General features: G+C 37.4%; 1 protein-coding gene across 8 annotated transcripts in view; it reads left to right on the forward strand.

Moving 5' to 3' along the window:
* Positions 1–3,772: 3,772 nt before the first annotated feature.
* Positions 3,773–17,416, forward strand: part of Wdr41 (WD repeat domain 41) — a 44,504-nt gene continuing 30,860 nt past the window's right edge. For 3 of the 8 annotated variants that reach the window (XM_020177880.2, XM_020177881.2, XM_020177882.2), the window contains exon 1: positions 10,361–16,017. Coding sequence is in view for 2 of the 8 variants with exons in the window: in XM_020177879.2 (XP_020033468.1) it covers positions 4,017–4,067; positions 6,184–6,299 (167 nt within the window). In the remaining 6 variants the exon portion in view is untranslated. The other 5 variants (XM_074077248.1, XM_074077249.1, XM_074077246.1 and 2 more) reach the window with 4 other exon arrangements.

The raw sequence follows: 17,416 nt of genomic DNA on the forward strand, positions 1-17,416 counted from the left end.
GTCTTTGTGTCCCTTATTTTTCTCAATTACTGCCTTCTTTTTGTGTTTAGTTTATTTTTGCAGTGTTTTGATTCCTTGCTCATTTCCTCTTGTGTATATTCTATATACATTTTTGTAGTTACCATGAGGATTACATCAAATATCCTGAAGTTAGAGCAATCTAATTTGAATTTATGTTAACTTCAATAGCATACAAAAATTCTGCTCTTATACACCTCCTTCCCATACTTTCTTTTGGTGCCACAAACTACATCTTTATGTACTGTGTGTTAAATACCACAGATTGATAATTTTTATGCATCTTTCTTTTAAATCACATGAAAACAAAAAGTGGCTATAATCTAAAACTGCAATGATATGGCCTTTTGTAATTGCCTATGCGTTTACCTTTACCAGAGATCTTCATTTCTTCACATGGCTTTAAGTTACTGTCTAGCATCCTTTCTTTTCAACCCGAAAACTCTGTTTAGCATTTCTTTCAGAACTAGTGTGAGTGATAACAAACTTCTCAGCTTTTGCTTATCTGAGAATGCTATAAATTCTCCTTACTTTTAACAGACAGGTTTGTTGGACATACAATTATTGGTTGATGGTTCTTATTCCCTTTTATTACTTTGGGTATATGAACACATTGTCTTCTAGCCTCCATGGTTTCTGATGAGAAAGCAGTTAATGTTATCAAAGATCCCTTGTATGTGATGAGTTGTTTCTCTCTCTCTTTGGCAGTGCTAGAGTTTGAACTCAGGGCCTCGCTCTTGCTAGGCAGGCATTCTACAATATGAGCCACTCCATCAGCCCTGGGTTGCTTCTCTCTTGATGCTTTTGAGCTCCTTTTTGTTATTCAATAGATGGGTTGTTATACATCTCAGTGTGGATGTCTTTGATTTTATTGTACTTGGAGTTCATTGAGTTTCTTAGATTTGTAGATTCCTATGTTACGGTTTGGATTTGAAATGTCCTCAAAAGGCTATGTGCTAATGTCTTGGTCCTCAGCTGGTGCTCTGGGAGTGGTAGGAACTTTAGGAGGTGGAGCTTAGTTGGAGGAAGTATGTCAGTAGGGGCATGCCCTAGAAAGGTATATCTTGTCCTTGGCCCTTTGCTTGCTCTCACTCTCTTCTTTTCAATTACCATTAGGTGAGTAGCTTTATTTCATCACATGCTCCCTGCCATGATGTTTGGCCTCATGTCAGGCCCAAAAGAATGGGACCAAGCAACCATTGACTGAATCCTCTGAAACCATGAGCCACAATAAATCTTTCTTACTTTAAGATGATTTTCTAACTTAAAGTAGATGTTTTAACAGTGATGAAAATCTAACACAGTATCTTCATTAAATTTGTAGATCAGCCATTATTTCTTCATATATAATTTCTGCCCCTTTCTCTCTTCTGCTTCTGAGACTCTCACAATTCATATGCTGATCTACTTGATGGTGTTCCACAGCTCCTTAGGCTACCTTAATTCTTCTCCATTTTTTCTTTTAGTTACTGAGACTGAATCATTTAAATTATTTCATCTGCATTATGTTTACTGATTCTTACATCTTCTCAAATGTGCTTTCATTCTTTCAGTGAGTGTTTACATTGAAGTTACTGTATTTTTTTACTCCCAGAATTTTGTGATTTCTTTTTAAAATTTTTCTCTTTATTCATATTCTCATTTTGCTCATGTATAATTTTTAAAATATCTTCCTTTAGCTCTTTGAACATCTTTAAGAAGATATTTTAAAGTCTTTGTGTATTAAATCTAATACAGGGGTTTCTTCAGGGATGGTTACTATTAATTTTGTTCTTTTTAATGGGCCATATTTTCCTGTTTCCTTACAGGCTTTGTGATTTTTAATTATTTAAATTTTGATTGAAAACTGGACATTTGAATCCGATAATGTGGTAATTTAAAAATATTATTGTTTAAGCTTGTCTCTGAGCCTGGGATTAGGCTGATAGGAAAGCTGAAGATCTTTTTGGATCTTTTCCAAATCTATGTCTTTTCCTAGGTAAATGTAGTGACTTCTAAATTCCCTCATGTTCATGGTTGCTTTTATATGTCTTAATTCTTAAATGTCTGCTTCCCATAAGAAGAGAGAAACAGGGGGAAAGGAGCACTATTGCTTTAAGTTCCCTGGAAGTTTCTTCTGCTGGTGAGGGTTGAAACAATGGTGGATAGCTTCTCTTCCAGCTAGAGCCTGGAAGCTTTTAAATAGACTCCAAAGTCCCAAAATAGTTTCTTCAGACAGTTTCTACCAGTATAATTGTTCTCTGGATTGAGAGATGAATTCCCAGTGCTTTCTACTCCTCCAACTTCTCTGATATCATTCTAATACAGTTTTTATAAAGTTTTTTTTTTGGCTCTGGTAAGAGGAACCTAAGGAGGAAGTATTCATCCCTGGACCAGTGCTTTAAAGGACCTGCAGTGTTCCCTAGATTTGAGTATTGTGACAAATCTGAGAATATAGAAAATCAGCATTAAATTTAGCCTCTCTGGGCAACCATGCTGCCTCACTTGAAGGTATTCCTTCCAGAACTGAAATCCTGCTACTCCTGGGTTTCCTTTCATTAAAGGTAAGTCTTCCCATTCTAGGGGCTAGTCTTTCTTTTCTCTGTGTCCAACTGCATGTGGACTGCAATTTGGGTACACTTAGAAGCAACCTTCTCCTCGAGACTGTTCCCTTGCCAAAGGCACTCAGAATAAATACAAAGATGAACCACAGGAACTTCTAGTTCTCTGGGAACTGTCAGTTTGGGTAGTGCCCACAAGTAATATACCTTAAAGTAGAATCTATAGCCCTGTCTTTCTGTACCTAGACCTTCTGCCTTGTCCCTAGAAAGCAGAAATTTTAAATGATTCCTCTTTGCATCTCTAGAACACCTGTGTTCAATACAGTTACTGAATTAATGCATTTGATGGTACATTTGCATAAGCTCTGTACAGGAATTTACCGCTGGGACCCTCATTTGAACCTAACATACATGCAAATATATGTAGAAACTTTTACAAACGTAAGGTATAAGTCAGTAGACCAGTGATTTCTAAAGCCTTGGTACTCATCACCATCACATAGTGAACTTTCTCCAAATCGATTCCAATTCTTTAACCACACACATTGTTTTTGTAAGTCTGGGATGGAAGCTACATTTTTAAAAAGCTACCCTGGTAATCCTGATATGCAGTCATATGGAACCACAGTTCTTTGACTGCCTAAGAAAATTTGGTAGTCAAAATAAAGTATTTGTGAGCAAGGATGTAGTTCATTGGTACAGCAGTTGCCTAGCATGCACAAGGCCCTGGATTCTGTCTCCATCACCTCAATAAACAATAAATATGAAATAAGTTAATAACGTATATCCGTTTCTACTTTTTTTTTTTTAAAGGAAGATGCTGTGTTAGACATATAGCATACACTCAAGAACTACTTTTGGAACTTGGAGACTGGGTTCCAATTCCACTGCAGACATTGCCTGGCTATTGTCTTTAGACAAATTAGCAAATGTTTTCAGAGCTTCCGTTTCTTGATCTATAGAACAGTAGCGGTAGGGTTACTATGAGGATTTATGTAGACAGAGCCTGAGCACGGTACTGTAACACCCAGTAAGTGTTGGCGACAATAATTTTGATGTACACACGTGACACCAGATTCGGCCAGATGGAGAAGTCTTGTACTGGCCCCTGGGTCCAGTGAAGTACGCCAAAGCCACCCGAGCTGGCCCAGGCGGTGGCTGTGGCGCGCGTGTCCACCAGGGGCCGCTCGAGCTCCCCAAGCTCCCGCGCAGACCGTCGGCTCCCCGCGCGTGCTCACTCGACGTCGCGCTCCGAGGCTTCCCAAGCTAAGCCTCTGCGGCCGGGTGCGCGGCGCTTCAGGAACAAGATTTTGACTCCTTTTTGGAGTTCTCAGTTCTGCGCTCCTCCGTCCCTGACAAATCTGGGGCAGCAAACATAAGCGGCTCCACTGCGCTACAGACGGGGCAGGTTTCGGGCTGCCTGGGGCCTTGACGCACCAAGACACCGCCGCTGCCCGGATGTTGCGATGGCTGATCGGGGGAGGCCGCGAACCGCAGGGACTGGCCGAGGTAAACCCAGCTGACCCACCCTGCGCCGCAGACCCGCGGTGTCAGAGTCTACGCCCGGTTTTCGGGGCCTGTGGACGAGCACGCGCCTCACTGTGCGCTTCCGCGGGGCGGGGCCTGCGGGCGAGCACGCGCGTCTCTGTGCGCGGGGCGGGGCCTGCGGGCGAGCACGCGCGTCTCTGTGCGCGGGGCGGGTCCTGCGAGCGAGCACGCGCGCCTCTGTGCGCGGGGCGGGGCCTGCGGGCGAGCACGTGCGTCTTTGTGCGCGGGGCGGGGGAGCAGGCCCAGGCGCAGGCGCAGGCGTGCGCGCGGCCGCGGGGCCGTCCTCCCCGTGGACCATGGGAGGGGAACCCGTAAAAGTCCGCACGCGACCGGCTCAGGGCGCTCAGCCGGGTGCGACCTCCAAGGACTTAGGTCGCTGGCTTCTTCATTGCAATTTAAAAAAGCATTCGATTTAGCTTGAAAGGAACAAGGGTGACTGCAGCTCTCCACTTTTGAGTTACTGAATTGCTACATCTTTCCAACATCAAGTAGTAATATCAGGGAATATAAAATTGATTTAGTTCCTTCCAGGAACAACAGAAAAAAAACCCGATGTAATTGTTTCAAAAAAATTAATATTTTACTTCAAAGTCATTTAACTGCTATGTTTGGTTCCATAGTCATACTTGATTCATGGGCCACCGCGACTGAGTAGACAGGGTAATGACATTTACATTTGAAAGATGAGTAAAATAAGTTTGCCACCTTAAAAAGGTTGAGGTCTGGGATTTATTTTATATGCCACACAAGACAATTTGTATTGAATTCCATTTTGTTTCTCATTTTGACTGTTAGTAAACAATGGTGGTGTTGTAAGCAGCCTAACTTCTCAGTTTTAACTTCCTCATATCTTTGCAGTTGAAAAAATATTATTTCATATGAGTCTGAAGTCCTTCAGGTTATGGAAAAATTGTGGCTCATTAAACAGCCATATATATTATATGTGGACAATTTGATATTAACTTGATTATTTGGTTAATATGATTTGATTAACCAATTCTGCCATCCCTGGCAAGCTTTCATTAGGGGAAGCAGTTTATAGTGTTTCAGATGTGTTACTTGTTCTCATCTGAGTCTCTGCTAGAAAGGGAGATAGGATAAATAAAAAATGACTGCTATGAGGTGGATTTTTTTCAGAAAACATTGATGCATGTTAATTTATATATTTCTTCATGTGAAGTATTTCAGTTGTGTAACTGTCTTGAATTTGTACAGTATCAGAACCTATGATTTTCCTTCAGACGCAGGGTGATTAGCAGTGACTCTCAATCTCTCAATCCTGGGATGATTTTATCTGCTCCTCCCCAGCATTTGGCAATGTCAGGAGACATTTTTGAGGGTCACAGCAAATGGGTAGTGTGTGTGTGTGGCATCTAGTGTGTAGGGAGAAGGGTGCTACCAAGAATCTAAAAAGGCACAGGGTTGCCCCATCAAGGAACATCAGGTATCAAGCTTGAGAAACCCTGGTTTAGTGATTAAGAACAAGGTTTTTATCATGAAATAGTACTGGGTTTATTCCAGAAATGGGATTAGTAAGATTTACCTTACAGAATTAAGTTGTGTGGCATCTGTGCTTAGCACAGTGTCTGACATATGGCCTGCCAATAGTGCTCTGAAAATGTTAGCAGTTGTCTTTATCAATGTTATTCAGAAATGAATTCACAAGTCTCATTGACTACATTTCTTTATTCATTTGCAAACATGTATTGAGTGCCTGCAATGGGTGATTTTTAGTGTTTATTTTACCCCTTTGTTTTGCAGTTTTAATTAACACTCATCCTAATATAATTGAGTTGGATTGGTCCATTAATTTTTTAAGTCAGGTTTATTGAGATTCAATATAAAATTTACCCTTTTTGTAAATTTATTGTGATTTAAAAATACTAAAATTTATGGTATGAATTCGTGGTAAGAGAAGTGTTTTATGTGGAGTTAGCAGTTATTTAGTTGCTATTATAGGAACTTATACTTTGAATTAGACTATAGCATCTGTGGCTTTTTAAATCTTCTGTTCTTAAATAGATACCATGCAGTTATAAACCATTTTCTTTCTTTCTTTTTTTTTTTTAATCACAAGAAATCTGCTTTACAGACAATAGGCGAAGAACAAACCCAGAATCCCTATACAGAACTGCTTGTACTGAAAGCTCATCGTGATATTGTACGATTTCTGGTACAGTTAGATGACTACAGGTAAGAGACTCTAGCTGTCTAATTTACTACCGATTAAAAAGCGTTTTTAGGGAATTTTACATGAAAAGCAATTTGGAAACTAATCCATCTTTTCTAAAACTTTCAATACTGATCATTAGTAACTAGAGAAACAACCGATTAAAAAACGTAGGATTTAGTAGAAATTGAAATTGACCTCCGCATTGTGGTGAAATTATATCTAAGGTCTTTTTTTTAACCAGCTGTCAGTGTGTCACACCTGGGGACTTGGGGGTTATATTTGTTTTGTTTTGTTGTTTTTTGAGTTATCAGAAATATTCTTGTTAGCTTAGAAGAATTAAATGACTTTAAAATTTGGATAAGAGTTATAACTGTATATTAAGGTGAGCCAAAGTTGAGAAGCAAATGGTAAATATTTAAATATCAGATACCTACTAGAAATGTGTTAGTTTTAGTGGAAGGTAAAATAAGGATTTAATCTGAATTTTTTTGTTATTGATGAAACCCTTTAAAATGTGCATTGTTCTTTACAGTATCTTTAATATATTTGCAAATAGAGATGAAGGTGTATAGGTCTTAGAGTTGTATTCTTGACTTATCAATGACCTGTCTATAAGGGCTTATTGCACCCTTACTCAGCTACAATTACATAATGGTGTAACTTTTGATCTAGAATGTAAGCTTCATGAGAGAGGAGTTATGTTTTTCTTATTCACCACACTTGTTCTTAGTACCTTAGCACAGTGCATTACTTAGAGTGGTAAATGGATAGTTGTTGGGGCCCAGTGGTAGAGCACATGCTTAGCACATGCAAAGCCCTGGATTCAAACTCCCAACACCAAAAAAAAAAGTTATGCTAGTGAACGACTCCCCAGACTATTAAGTGTACATGCTGCATCCCATCCTAGCCCAAACCCTACTTCCGTTGTCTTTACAGTTCTTCCACTACCATCTCTGTTTTCTCATTTTTTTTTTGCCTTTGCTCCTTTTTTTCTTTTTGTCTCTATGAGTGACTGCTACTGTTATTATTCCTAACTCTATTACTTCTGCTGTCTTTTATCTGTTTTTTCATGTCTTTACTCTTTAGGTTTTTTGTTTTGTTTACTTTTTAACCATGGGGAGTGCAGTTCTGACTGTATGGCATTAGGTCAGATTTCACAGGTAAGGGACATAGTCCTCCACAGCACACCTTAGACACTAGTCATAATCCCTATTCCCAGGCCACCCACACTTCGGATCCGCTGGCTGCAAGTTCCCATTGCCCCCTCAGGTTTGGTAATTCACTGGAATTTTCAAACTCAGAAAAGCACTATGCTTATGATTATGGTTTTATTATAAAGGATGCAAATCAGGACCAGCCAGATAAAGAGATGCATAGGGTGAGGCCTAGGAGAGTCCCAAATGCAAAGCTTCCATGTCCTTAGGATTCATCCTTCCGTCAGTGTGTATCTTCAACAAGGAAACTCATTTGAGCTTTGGGTATCCAAAGTTTTTATTATTAGGGCTTCGTTGCATTGGCATAATTGTGTGAATCATGGGCCACATGGCTTGAACTCAATCTCAACCCCCCAAACCCCCACTCTGGGAAGTTGGGAGGTCAGTCTGATGTCCTGTAGCACAAAGCCCAAAATTTCTAATCTCATGGTTCATCTTTGCAGCTTTGTCAGCCCACAGTGAGTCATCCTGTTAGCATAAACTCAGGTGTAGCGACCCACCATGAATACTGAAGACACTCCTATCACTTAGGCAGTTCCAAGGGTTTAGAGCTGCCTTCTAGGAACCAGGAACAGAGGCCAACACAATTATTATACCCTGTTTCTCAACATTTTCTTGAGAAGTTTTGCCATATATGTATATATATATATATATATATATATATATATATATATATATATATATATATATATTTTTTTTTTAATATATATGTCACTATTTTCCTGTTGTCATGCAAGCCATTCAAATCCTAGCATGTTAAACACAGCATAATGATTTCCAGGTTCTTTTGGTAACATTCATTTTTGCTATGTCTTTAGAGCTCCTCCATTTACTTATTTAAATGGTCATTTCCATGGGAAACCAACATTTCTGCAAAGGTGGGATTTTGTATAGCTAAAGTTTTCTTGTTCCATATTTTACCCTAGTAAGTTGCTAGAGTAAAATCATCCAGATAATTTCTTATAAGCACTAATATGCAGGTCTTAAGGAATCTTAAAATCATTTTGTTTAGAGGAGTTAAATAGTTTGAGGATCTGGTCTTTAAATTTTATATAGATTCCATTTTATAAGACTCCATGTTCATGTTGTCTGCTGTAAAAAGTCCTTTTGATTATTATTAAATAGTTAGAAGAATCTGAAGAAAAGGCCACCTTGTAGAATAGTGGTTGTTGAACAAATGCTGACAGACATTTGATTACATTTTCCCTACAGTGGTGCTCATGTGTATTTCAATTGTTCAATGTTACAATAAATATTCTGTAAACAGCAAAAAGCTATAGACGAGTATATCAGTTATGTGTTGTTGTCCCAAACATTATCCCAAACTTTGTGGTGTAATACAAAACAACCACAGTATATTTAGCTAATTGTTCTGCAGGAAGGCAGTTGGCTAGTCTTATCTGGGTGAGTGTTTTTGTCTACCAGGATCAGCTGATCTTGGCATGTCTGTGGTCAGCTGGTGGACTGGCTGGGGCTAGGTGGTTCCCAGTGGTCCCTTCCCCCTCCATATGGTTTCTCAGGTGATTGTGGAGTTCTAATACTGGCAGAAGGTCAAGTCCCAAAGTAAGACACCTGTCACCTCTCTGCTTGTACCATGTTTGCTGCTGTTCATTGACCAAAGGAAGTCAGGAGCTGGCACAAATTCACTGACTAGGTAAACAAATTTTACCTCTTGCTGGGAGGAGCAACTAAGTTTTATATGCACCTAATTGTGAGCATAGATGTGGGGAATAGTGTGTGGCTATGTTGGCTATCGACCACTGTGAATTTAAATATCTAAAGTAGATGAAAAACCCTGCTTTTGCAAGATAGGGATGGTAGAACCTCATGAATCATATTTAATTCACTGTATTCAAGTCATCACTTGTCAAAATTTGCATATAATTAGATGCAAAATTTTTCAGTTGTAGACCTGTAGAACTTTCAGATTATGTTTTTGCTTTAAAAAATTAAGTTCTGTAACAACACCAATAAGAATTAAAAGAGTCATTCTTAGAAATAAAATAAAAGATAGACATAAAATTCTGTAAACTATACTAAATATTATGAAGAGAAAAGCTCAGTGTTTTCACTTAAATTTTTTCAGTTAACACATGATAATTGTCCATGTTGATGGGATATTTTCACTTAATAGTTTAGAATTATCTTTACCACTGTATATGTACAGTGTAAACCATTGTCAAATTTCAGAAATATCTCCCCAGTTTTTAAATACATTTATATCATTATACTTTTTATGTTTTATTTAGTTTTTTGTCAGTATTACATTCTGGTTTTTTTTGGTCAGCTGTTGTAATCCAGGTTTCACGCTTCAGGTCTTTAGATAATATCATCTTATTGAAAATTTTGCAGAAGGATTTTCTTGTTTTCTTGGTGGCTCAGCTAAAATCAGTGAGTGGAAAATTTTCTCAGATTGGTTTTTGAAGATACCAAATAAATCCTGTATAACCTAACAGACAGCTGCCTTTTCTTTTCTTCTTTAGTATTTTTTGAACATGAAGTGAGGGTCATATTGATTGGGAGATCACTAAAGAAGACTAAGCCTCAGCAAGAGTCTTCCAAAAAATGGACTGTGCTAAAATTACATGTAATACTCTAGCATTTGAGACATTAAACTAAACTGAGTTCATAACACATTTTAAGAATAGTTTTCTCTGTTGCTCATTTGACCATTCCTTGCTCCTCCAGGAAACAGACAAGGTTATGTAGGATGGTGATCATGACTGGAAGAGAATCAGATGACCCATGAAGTGCCAGACTGGAGAACGAAATGTGCCTCCAGGATGGCTGGTGAAGCTATGCATTCCCAGGACAACAAAGAAACAGTGCAGTGTGATAGTTCACTAAAAACAAATGGTGTGTGCTCCATCTTTAAGAAGATATTCTTAAGATAATTATATTTTTTCTCACATATTAACACTCACAGAATAGAGATCAGTAATCAAAATGGCTCAGATCCTCCTAATTCCTGGGTTCCCTGAAAAGCAGACACTAAAATAAAGTATGCAAAATTATTAGAAAGGCCAGTGAAAAGAGAAAGAAGGAAGCAGGGTTAATGGGAGTTGGAGGGGGGACTGTCTGAGACTGTGATGAGATGTGACAGAATGCCTGCCAGCTACATAGGGAGTACTGGAAGAAGGACTGGTCCTTGGAGGAGTTTTGCTCTGGATGGAAGTAACTGGGGCTTGTACCATTGCCTGGTCATTTGCTGAGGGTTGTCCAAGAAGAACGTGCCCCTGGCATCTATCATCTTGATTACCTCCTAGTGACTGAGTTAGTCTGACTTTGGCTTGAAAGCTGAAATGATCCCTGAAGTCCACAGCTGGAGACAGTCAGATAACTACATTCTTCACAGCTGAGTTGCTAGTCACCTCTTGAAAGGGAATCTGGGAGGCACATGTTTGGGTCTGCTGTACTTCCACAGTTGTAAGTTTGGCTGTTTAATTTTTAAATCCCTTAAGTACAATTGTATGGGCCATGCCTTTGGGCATCTTTTTAAGAAACTATTCATATTACATTGGTTAAAAGTTCTTTGCTGGCTTGAGAAAGTGCATACAGTTTTCAGAGATATTAAGGTATTGTTCCTAGAAAAAGATATAAGCAGAATCCTTTTAATCATGATTTCTAGTAGCCACAATACTAACAACCTAATAGACTTTGTACTTGGCTATTTTTAAGTGCTTATATTGCCCAGAATCACATCAAATTTAAACATGTTGATTTATTATAATAGATTTTGCTAAAATCTATTACCAACAAAACAAAAATAACCCAGTTATATTTCCAAGACTTTTAAATGTCTCTGTGGTGAACTTATCTTTTCATTTGTACTTTGGATAGTACTTTGATTCAAGTAAGGGAAGAATGGCAGTGTCATCTTGCATGTGTATATGCCACCCTCTCTGTTTTTATCCTTCTTATTCATCATAACTGTGCCTTTTGGCCCATATTTTAGAAACATAGCTGAATTTTGATTAGTTGGCTAAGATATTGTAAGGTTTCAGAGGATGACAGGAATGAGTGGAAAGGTAATTGCTGCTTCATGTAATAACATAGAACCAAATTCTGAGATATGAACAGCACTTGTATTTCAGTTTTAAATTCTGTCAAGCTAGCAGTAAAATTCTATAATTTCCAGATAAAAGTAGACTACCTCAGTTTTAAAAAAAAAAACAAAACCTTATTTATTTGAAAATTATTGCCTTGAGCATCTTTAAAATGTCGCTTTAAACCCATCTGACAATTTGAGCATGGAAAGATAATAACTGCAATGGATTGCAACACAGCACATATGTTTACATCCACGCAGTCATAATAATACATAAAAGAGAACTCACTGCTCATCTTTGGAGCATGCTAAGGAGCTAGCTCATTATTATTATTATTATTATTATTATTAAACAATGAAATACCGAATTCTAATAGAGAATGCTTAAATAAACAGAAAGGCATGCCTTCTTTATGAGACAGAATACATTTTACTAACATGGTACTACTCAATTTATCAACAGATTTAATGGGATCCCTATCAGAATTCTAACTTTCATTTTTCTTTCAGAAATGAGACGCTGATATTAAAATTCACATAGAAATACAAGGAAACCTGAATAGCCACAATTTTTTTAAAAAGAAGAACAAAGATAAGATATTCCTTAGTCCTGATTTTAAAATGTATGACAAAGATAATTTACTTAGAAAAGCCAGTGGGACACTGGCGTAAAGATAGATATATGGATTAATGGAATGGAATTGGGTAACTCATTGTTTTGAACATTAATAAATAAAGAAATGAAGTAAAGACATGTACTGCTTATATGAACTATCTTGGGATCAGTAATAACTGGTGAGAAGAAATTTCTCTTTATAGAAGAATTCAAGCTAGGAAGAATGATAGAATTGTAATATCATAATTTTGTAACCCTATAATGTATTGCTTTTCCTGTACTTATCTTGGTCCATTGGCAGGGGCCCTGCAAGTTAGGCTGGCAAAATATTAACAAGAGAAATACAAACAAGTATATTGATGTGTGCAGTGTTTGCACACACTGTACTCAGTGTGTACTCTGTGAGTAACTCAAAGCAAGTGGTTAAAACTTGGGTTTATATAGCATTTTAAAAAGAGAACAATCAGTTTGTTGAGTAGCGACAAGACAAAGGATGGAGACTTTGAGCTTCTTGTGGCAACTTCTGACAAGACAAATATTTGAGAGAGACTAATGGGAGGAAAGAGCTAGTTACTAGGGTTTGTGTATGCCCTTTTTCTCCATCTCTGGTGATAAAGTACCCCTTCCTGGTGTGGGAATTAGAGGATGGAGCATCTCACAAGAGCGATTTCTGTACTGTTTTCAGAACACAAATGGAAGAGGTTAGAGAGCTTGGTTTGCTTCTTTTTCTTAGGTTTTCTTATTAGAATGACGTATTTTGGGACCATATACTGTAAACCCCCTCAAGAGAAATAATGAATTTAGGCAATGATTATTGGTGGCTGTTAATATCACACACAAAAAAAGACTGCCAGCAATTATATTTCCTGGTGGGATGTACAAATTGCCTATGACATGATCTTAGCAAAAAGTCTAATTTGAATCTGATTAAGTCTTAGATCAAATTGTCAATATACTGTAAATACAGAGACAGAAGTATATGTTAAATATCAACACAGGAAAGTAGTCAGCAAAATGCTCACTCATAAGAACTTTTTTTTCCAATAAATAAATTGCAATTGAAAATAGATGGAGAATAAACCAATAGAATGAGGCTGTGTCAAACAACTTAAGGACCTTATTTGAACCCTGCCTCAAACTGATGAACTCCAAAACAATTAGGAGACAGGGACATTTGATCACTGACTGGGTACATGACAACATTAGGAAGTGAGTGTTAATTTTTGTTTGATTTAAGACTCCATGGGGTTTTGTGTACTGAAATGTCTACCAATGAAATGAGATTCAGTGGCTCCGATTTGCTTCAGGATAGTCTGCAGAGGCAGGGTTAGGTGGGGTACAAATGAAACAGTACTGAACATGAGTTGATAGTTATTGAAGACAGGAGACCTGGGATTTTTATTATACTGTCTTCCTCATTTGTGTGTGTGTGTAAAGCAGGAGAGTTTATTGAGACAGAAGAGTGGCAAAGAGTAGAGCTCACAGAGCTGGGAGGGGTTCCAAGTGAGGGTCCCCCTCCTCGCTTTTGTATATATTTAAATTCTCCATAATGAAAAGCTAAAAACTATGTTTGGTGTAGAGGAAATAAAAATACCAATATAAAAAGTATTTTTGTTTTAGTGTGAGATAAATTTTTTTTTCAAATTATTGTTCTAAGTGTTCAATGGAGAAAGCCATTTCCCTTTGAGAACAGAATTGATTGGGAACAGATGCAGGAATCAACAGATGGACATAGCATATCATTATCTTTCTAAAGTTATAACTGAAGTCATAACTGGTAAAAAAAAAACTGGTTTTAAGGATGTGACTTTGATTTATAACCACAGCAGGTTTCCTTATGCTTCACCCCAAATTAGGAAGACTTATTCACCGAATCACTACAGTTGGACAGTTGGAAGCCTCCTACCCAGACGTAGGCTTGGGTCAGAAATTAGAATCAGGATGCTCCCCTCTCTTCTCAGACACATCCACAGAGAAACCCAGAAGAGGCTGACCTGAGCATGTTAATTCATTCTCTCTCTCTCATCTGTATGGTTGGGCAGACAGCCAGGGATGTTTCTCTATGGTGGAATTCCTTCATAGAAACTTGAACTTGGCTTCCCCCAATAGAAGTCACAGGGTAAATTTGATGTGTCCTTTAGCTTTCTTTTTGTGATTTGGGGGAGGGGAGAATTTACCAAAGATTTACCTTGGCATGTGACCAGGATCTGTGAAATACTTCTACCTTCTATTTGTGAGTAAGAATGGACCCCTCGCTGTCCCCTTCTCCCTCCTTCTCCTTTTGTTGTTGTGGTGCTGGTGATCAAACCCAGGGCCTTGTACATTACCACTGAGCTACCTCCCCAGACCACACAATGTATTTTTGTTAATCAAGGAAAAAAAGTTTTAGGTTTCAGTAAATCAATGAAAGAATCAATGGCATCAATGTCTGTGACTCCTGAAAATGCTTTGAAGGTCCTTTTGGCTTCTCTTACAAGTCTCTATCTGCATACTTCCTTCAAGCAGTTCTAGCATAAAAACGAATTTTAAATGAAAATTGTGTTATTTTTCAGTTTTGTCTGTCTTTTAGGTATTGTGGCAGTGTTTTTCAACTTTATTTTACTGTGGAGGGTATCTAACTCCTCATCATGCTTCAGGAAGTCCTTGTGGATTAGGTAGAAGTTGGTTAGCCACTGGAATCTTCTGTGCTGCTATAATTATGTTCTGTTTTCATTTTTCCAGTTTTTATGGTTATGCAGATATTGAATACAGGAAGATTTACTTTTTATTATGTCCTTTAAGATCATATTTGAATTTGTTGGACTTTGACTTAATCAAAATGGCTTCACAAGAGTAAGAACTTTGCAGTGAGCATTTAGGTAATGTGAAATCATTTTATTTTTTACAAATCTTTCTGAACCTTTGCTGCTTCCAGTGCACAGTTGGCAAGAATGGGTACTTTCTCTGAGATGTTCAAAGAGAAGGTATTTAGAATTCTCAATGGATCTCTGTAGCAACATTAGTAAAGTTAAACTGAGTTCTTAAAGGGCAAGACCATCTCTTACCAATCCGTGTTTTCAGGATAAAGCATATACATATATGTGTGTGCACGCACATGTGCACGTGCATGTATACATGCATATGTTAATGCTTAATAAAACTATTTCTTGAATGGATGGAGAAAATGGAACATTCTAGAATGTTCCATTCTAGATGTATAGGTCTTCATTAAACTAAGCTTCACTTTGTTAAACTTGTTTTTCATGCTTGTAATTTTTGCTTAGTCATTTAATTATGTATTTTTATTTCTTAACTGATTTGATTTTTTGTGGTGTTATGATTGAACCTAGGACCTTCCAAATTCTAAGCAAGAACTCTATCAGTGAGCTACATCTCCAGCCCTTGTTTACTTGGGTCGGGGTCTTGCTACATAGGCCAGGTTGGCCTCAAACTTGTAATCCTCCTGCTTCCACTTCCTAAGTGCTGGGATTATAGGCATGCATCACCATCCCTGGCTCAAAGGATATATTTTTTAAAGACTTGATTTCAAGTTAAGATAACTTAAAGGGTATGCGTAAGAATTAGATGGAAATATGGAAAAAAAAGATAATTTTATTTTTATATGGTGGGATTCTGGGTTTGAAATTTTAAAAATTTTTTTGTGTCAATAGATTGGTACATTAATAATGCTAAAAGGAAAAGATGAGGTTACATTAATGTCATTAATGATTCTATTTCATGGAACCTTGTAACACTTAAATGTTTGCTTATTTATTCATTTATTTGTTCAACAAGCATTTCTTTAGCAATTTAAACCTACCAGAAATAATGAGAGATTTGTTGGACTAGGAAGTTCCATATTATAAAGATCAATAAGTATGGTAAGTGCTATATTTTATTGATTTAAGGAGCATACTTTTCCTCATTTTAACATCTCTAAAATTTGAACAAATCATATAATTGAGAGTGCCTCTTAGTTAAAATTGGCTGTGTTTTCTCTTTCATGGCTCATAAAATAACAGTGTCTTACAATTGAGGATGCCTTAAATTTGTTGGAATATAGTACATTTCTAAGTAATCATTCAATTTTGAGATCTCAAGGTAAGAACCACATGTTATTCATCTTGGCATTTCTCTAACACTAGGGAATTTTACTAAATAATCTTATGCTCATCAGCAAAGAAGCATCTCTCTCAAATTCTTATACTGAAGCTTAAGTCCTTGTATTCTATTAATGTAGAGTGCTTTTAAAATATATTATATAAAATGTTATGACAATACAGTCACCAGTCTTCCTTTCATTGAGTAGCTTAAACCTTATTGACATTTTAGTTACTCCTTTTTTTATAGTTTATAACTTCCTTTCAGAAATTACAGTATATCTTACTATTAGGAATTCTCAGATTGAATTTCCCTTCTCATTTGGAGAAGGTTGGAATGTGTACTTGACTGACTAGGATTTGGTTTTAGATAAACTGGTAATAATGCAGCTGGTTATCTTTCGTAATAGAATGGATAGTTGTAGTCCATGAATTACCTCCTAATTTTTTGTTATTTTATGAGAGATGTCAATATGTAGCAAAGTCACACTGGTTTACTTTTGCTTTTACTTTGCGTGTGTGTGTGTGTGTGTGTGGTCTCACATTGAACTCAGGGCCTCACATATGCTAGGAAAGCACTCTACCACTTGAGCCATGCTACAGCTCACTGGTTTGCATTTTAAAGCTTTATGTTTCCTCTTCAGAGGAGGTAGCAATAAATACTGAAAATACACACACACACACACACACACACACACACACACACGAATCGAAAGACCGAATAAGCTACCAGCTGGGTAATTGACCTCTGAGCAGTAAAAAATTGCCCATGATTTCATGCATTGCTATTGAGCATTGTTTAGATTTAATTTTTGTGTGCTACGATTGAATTCAAGTTTGAGGTGAAATGCAGTGTATCTCATCTCTAAACTCTGAACAATTCAGTCATCTCTCATTGTGAGACTCAAACATGGTAAAACAGTAATAAGTTAAAAATCAGGGTTAGAAAAAAGTGTTTCAAACCTGCAGCATTCTAAGTAGAAGAAAAGCAATCGTGTGAGTTTGAAGAATCAATAGAAATTGATGTTTTATATGCAAGTAAACCTAAGACCTGAGTCCTGCCCCCTACTTCGCTATACAAATTAAAAAAGTCAATAGGCACAGAAACATAAGCACTGGTGGCTCACCTCTGTAATCATACCTATAATCCTAGCTACTTGGGAAGCTAAGATCAGGAAGA

The sequence above is a fragment of the Castor canadensis genome, chromosome 6, assembly GCF_047511655.1.
Source record: "Castor canadensis chromosome 6, mCasCan1.hap1v2, whole genome shotgun sequence".
NCBI lineage: Eukaryota > Metazoa > Chordata > Mammalia > Rodentia > Castoridae > Castor > Castor canadensis.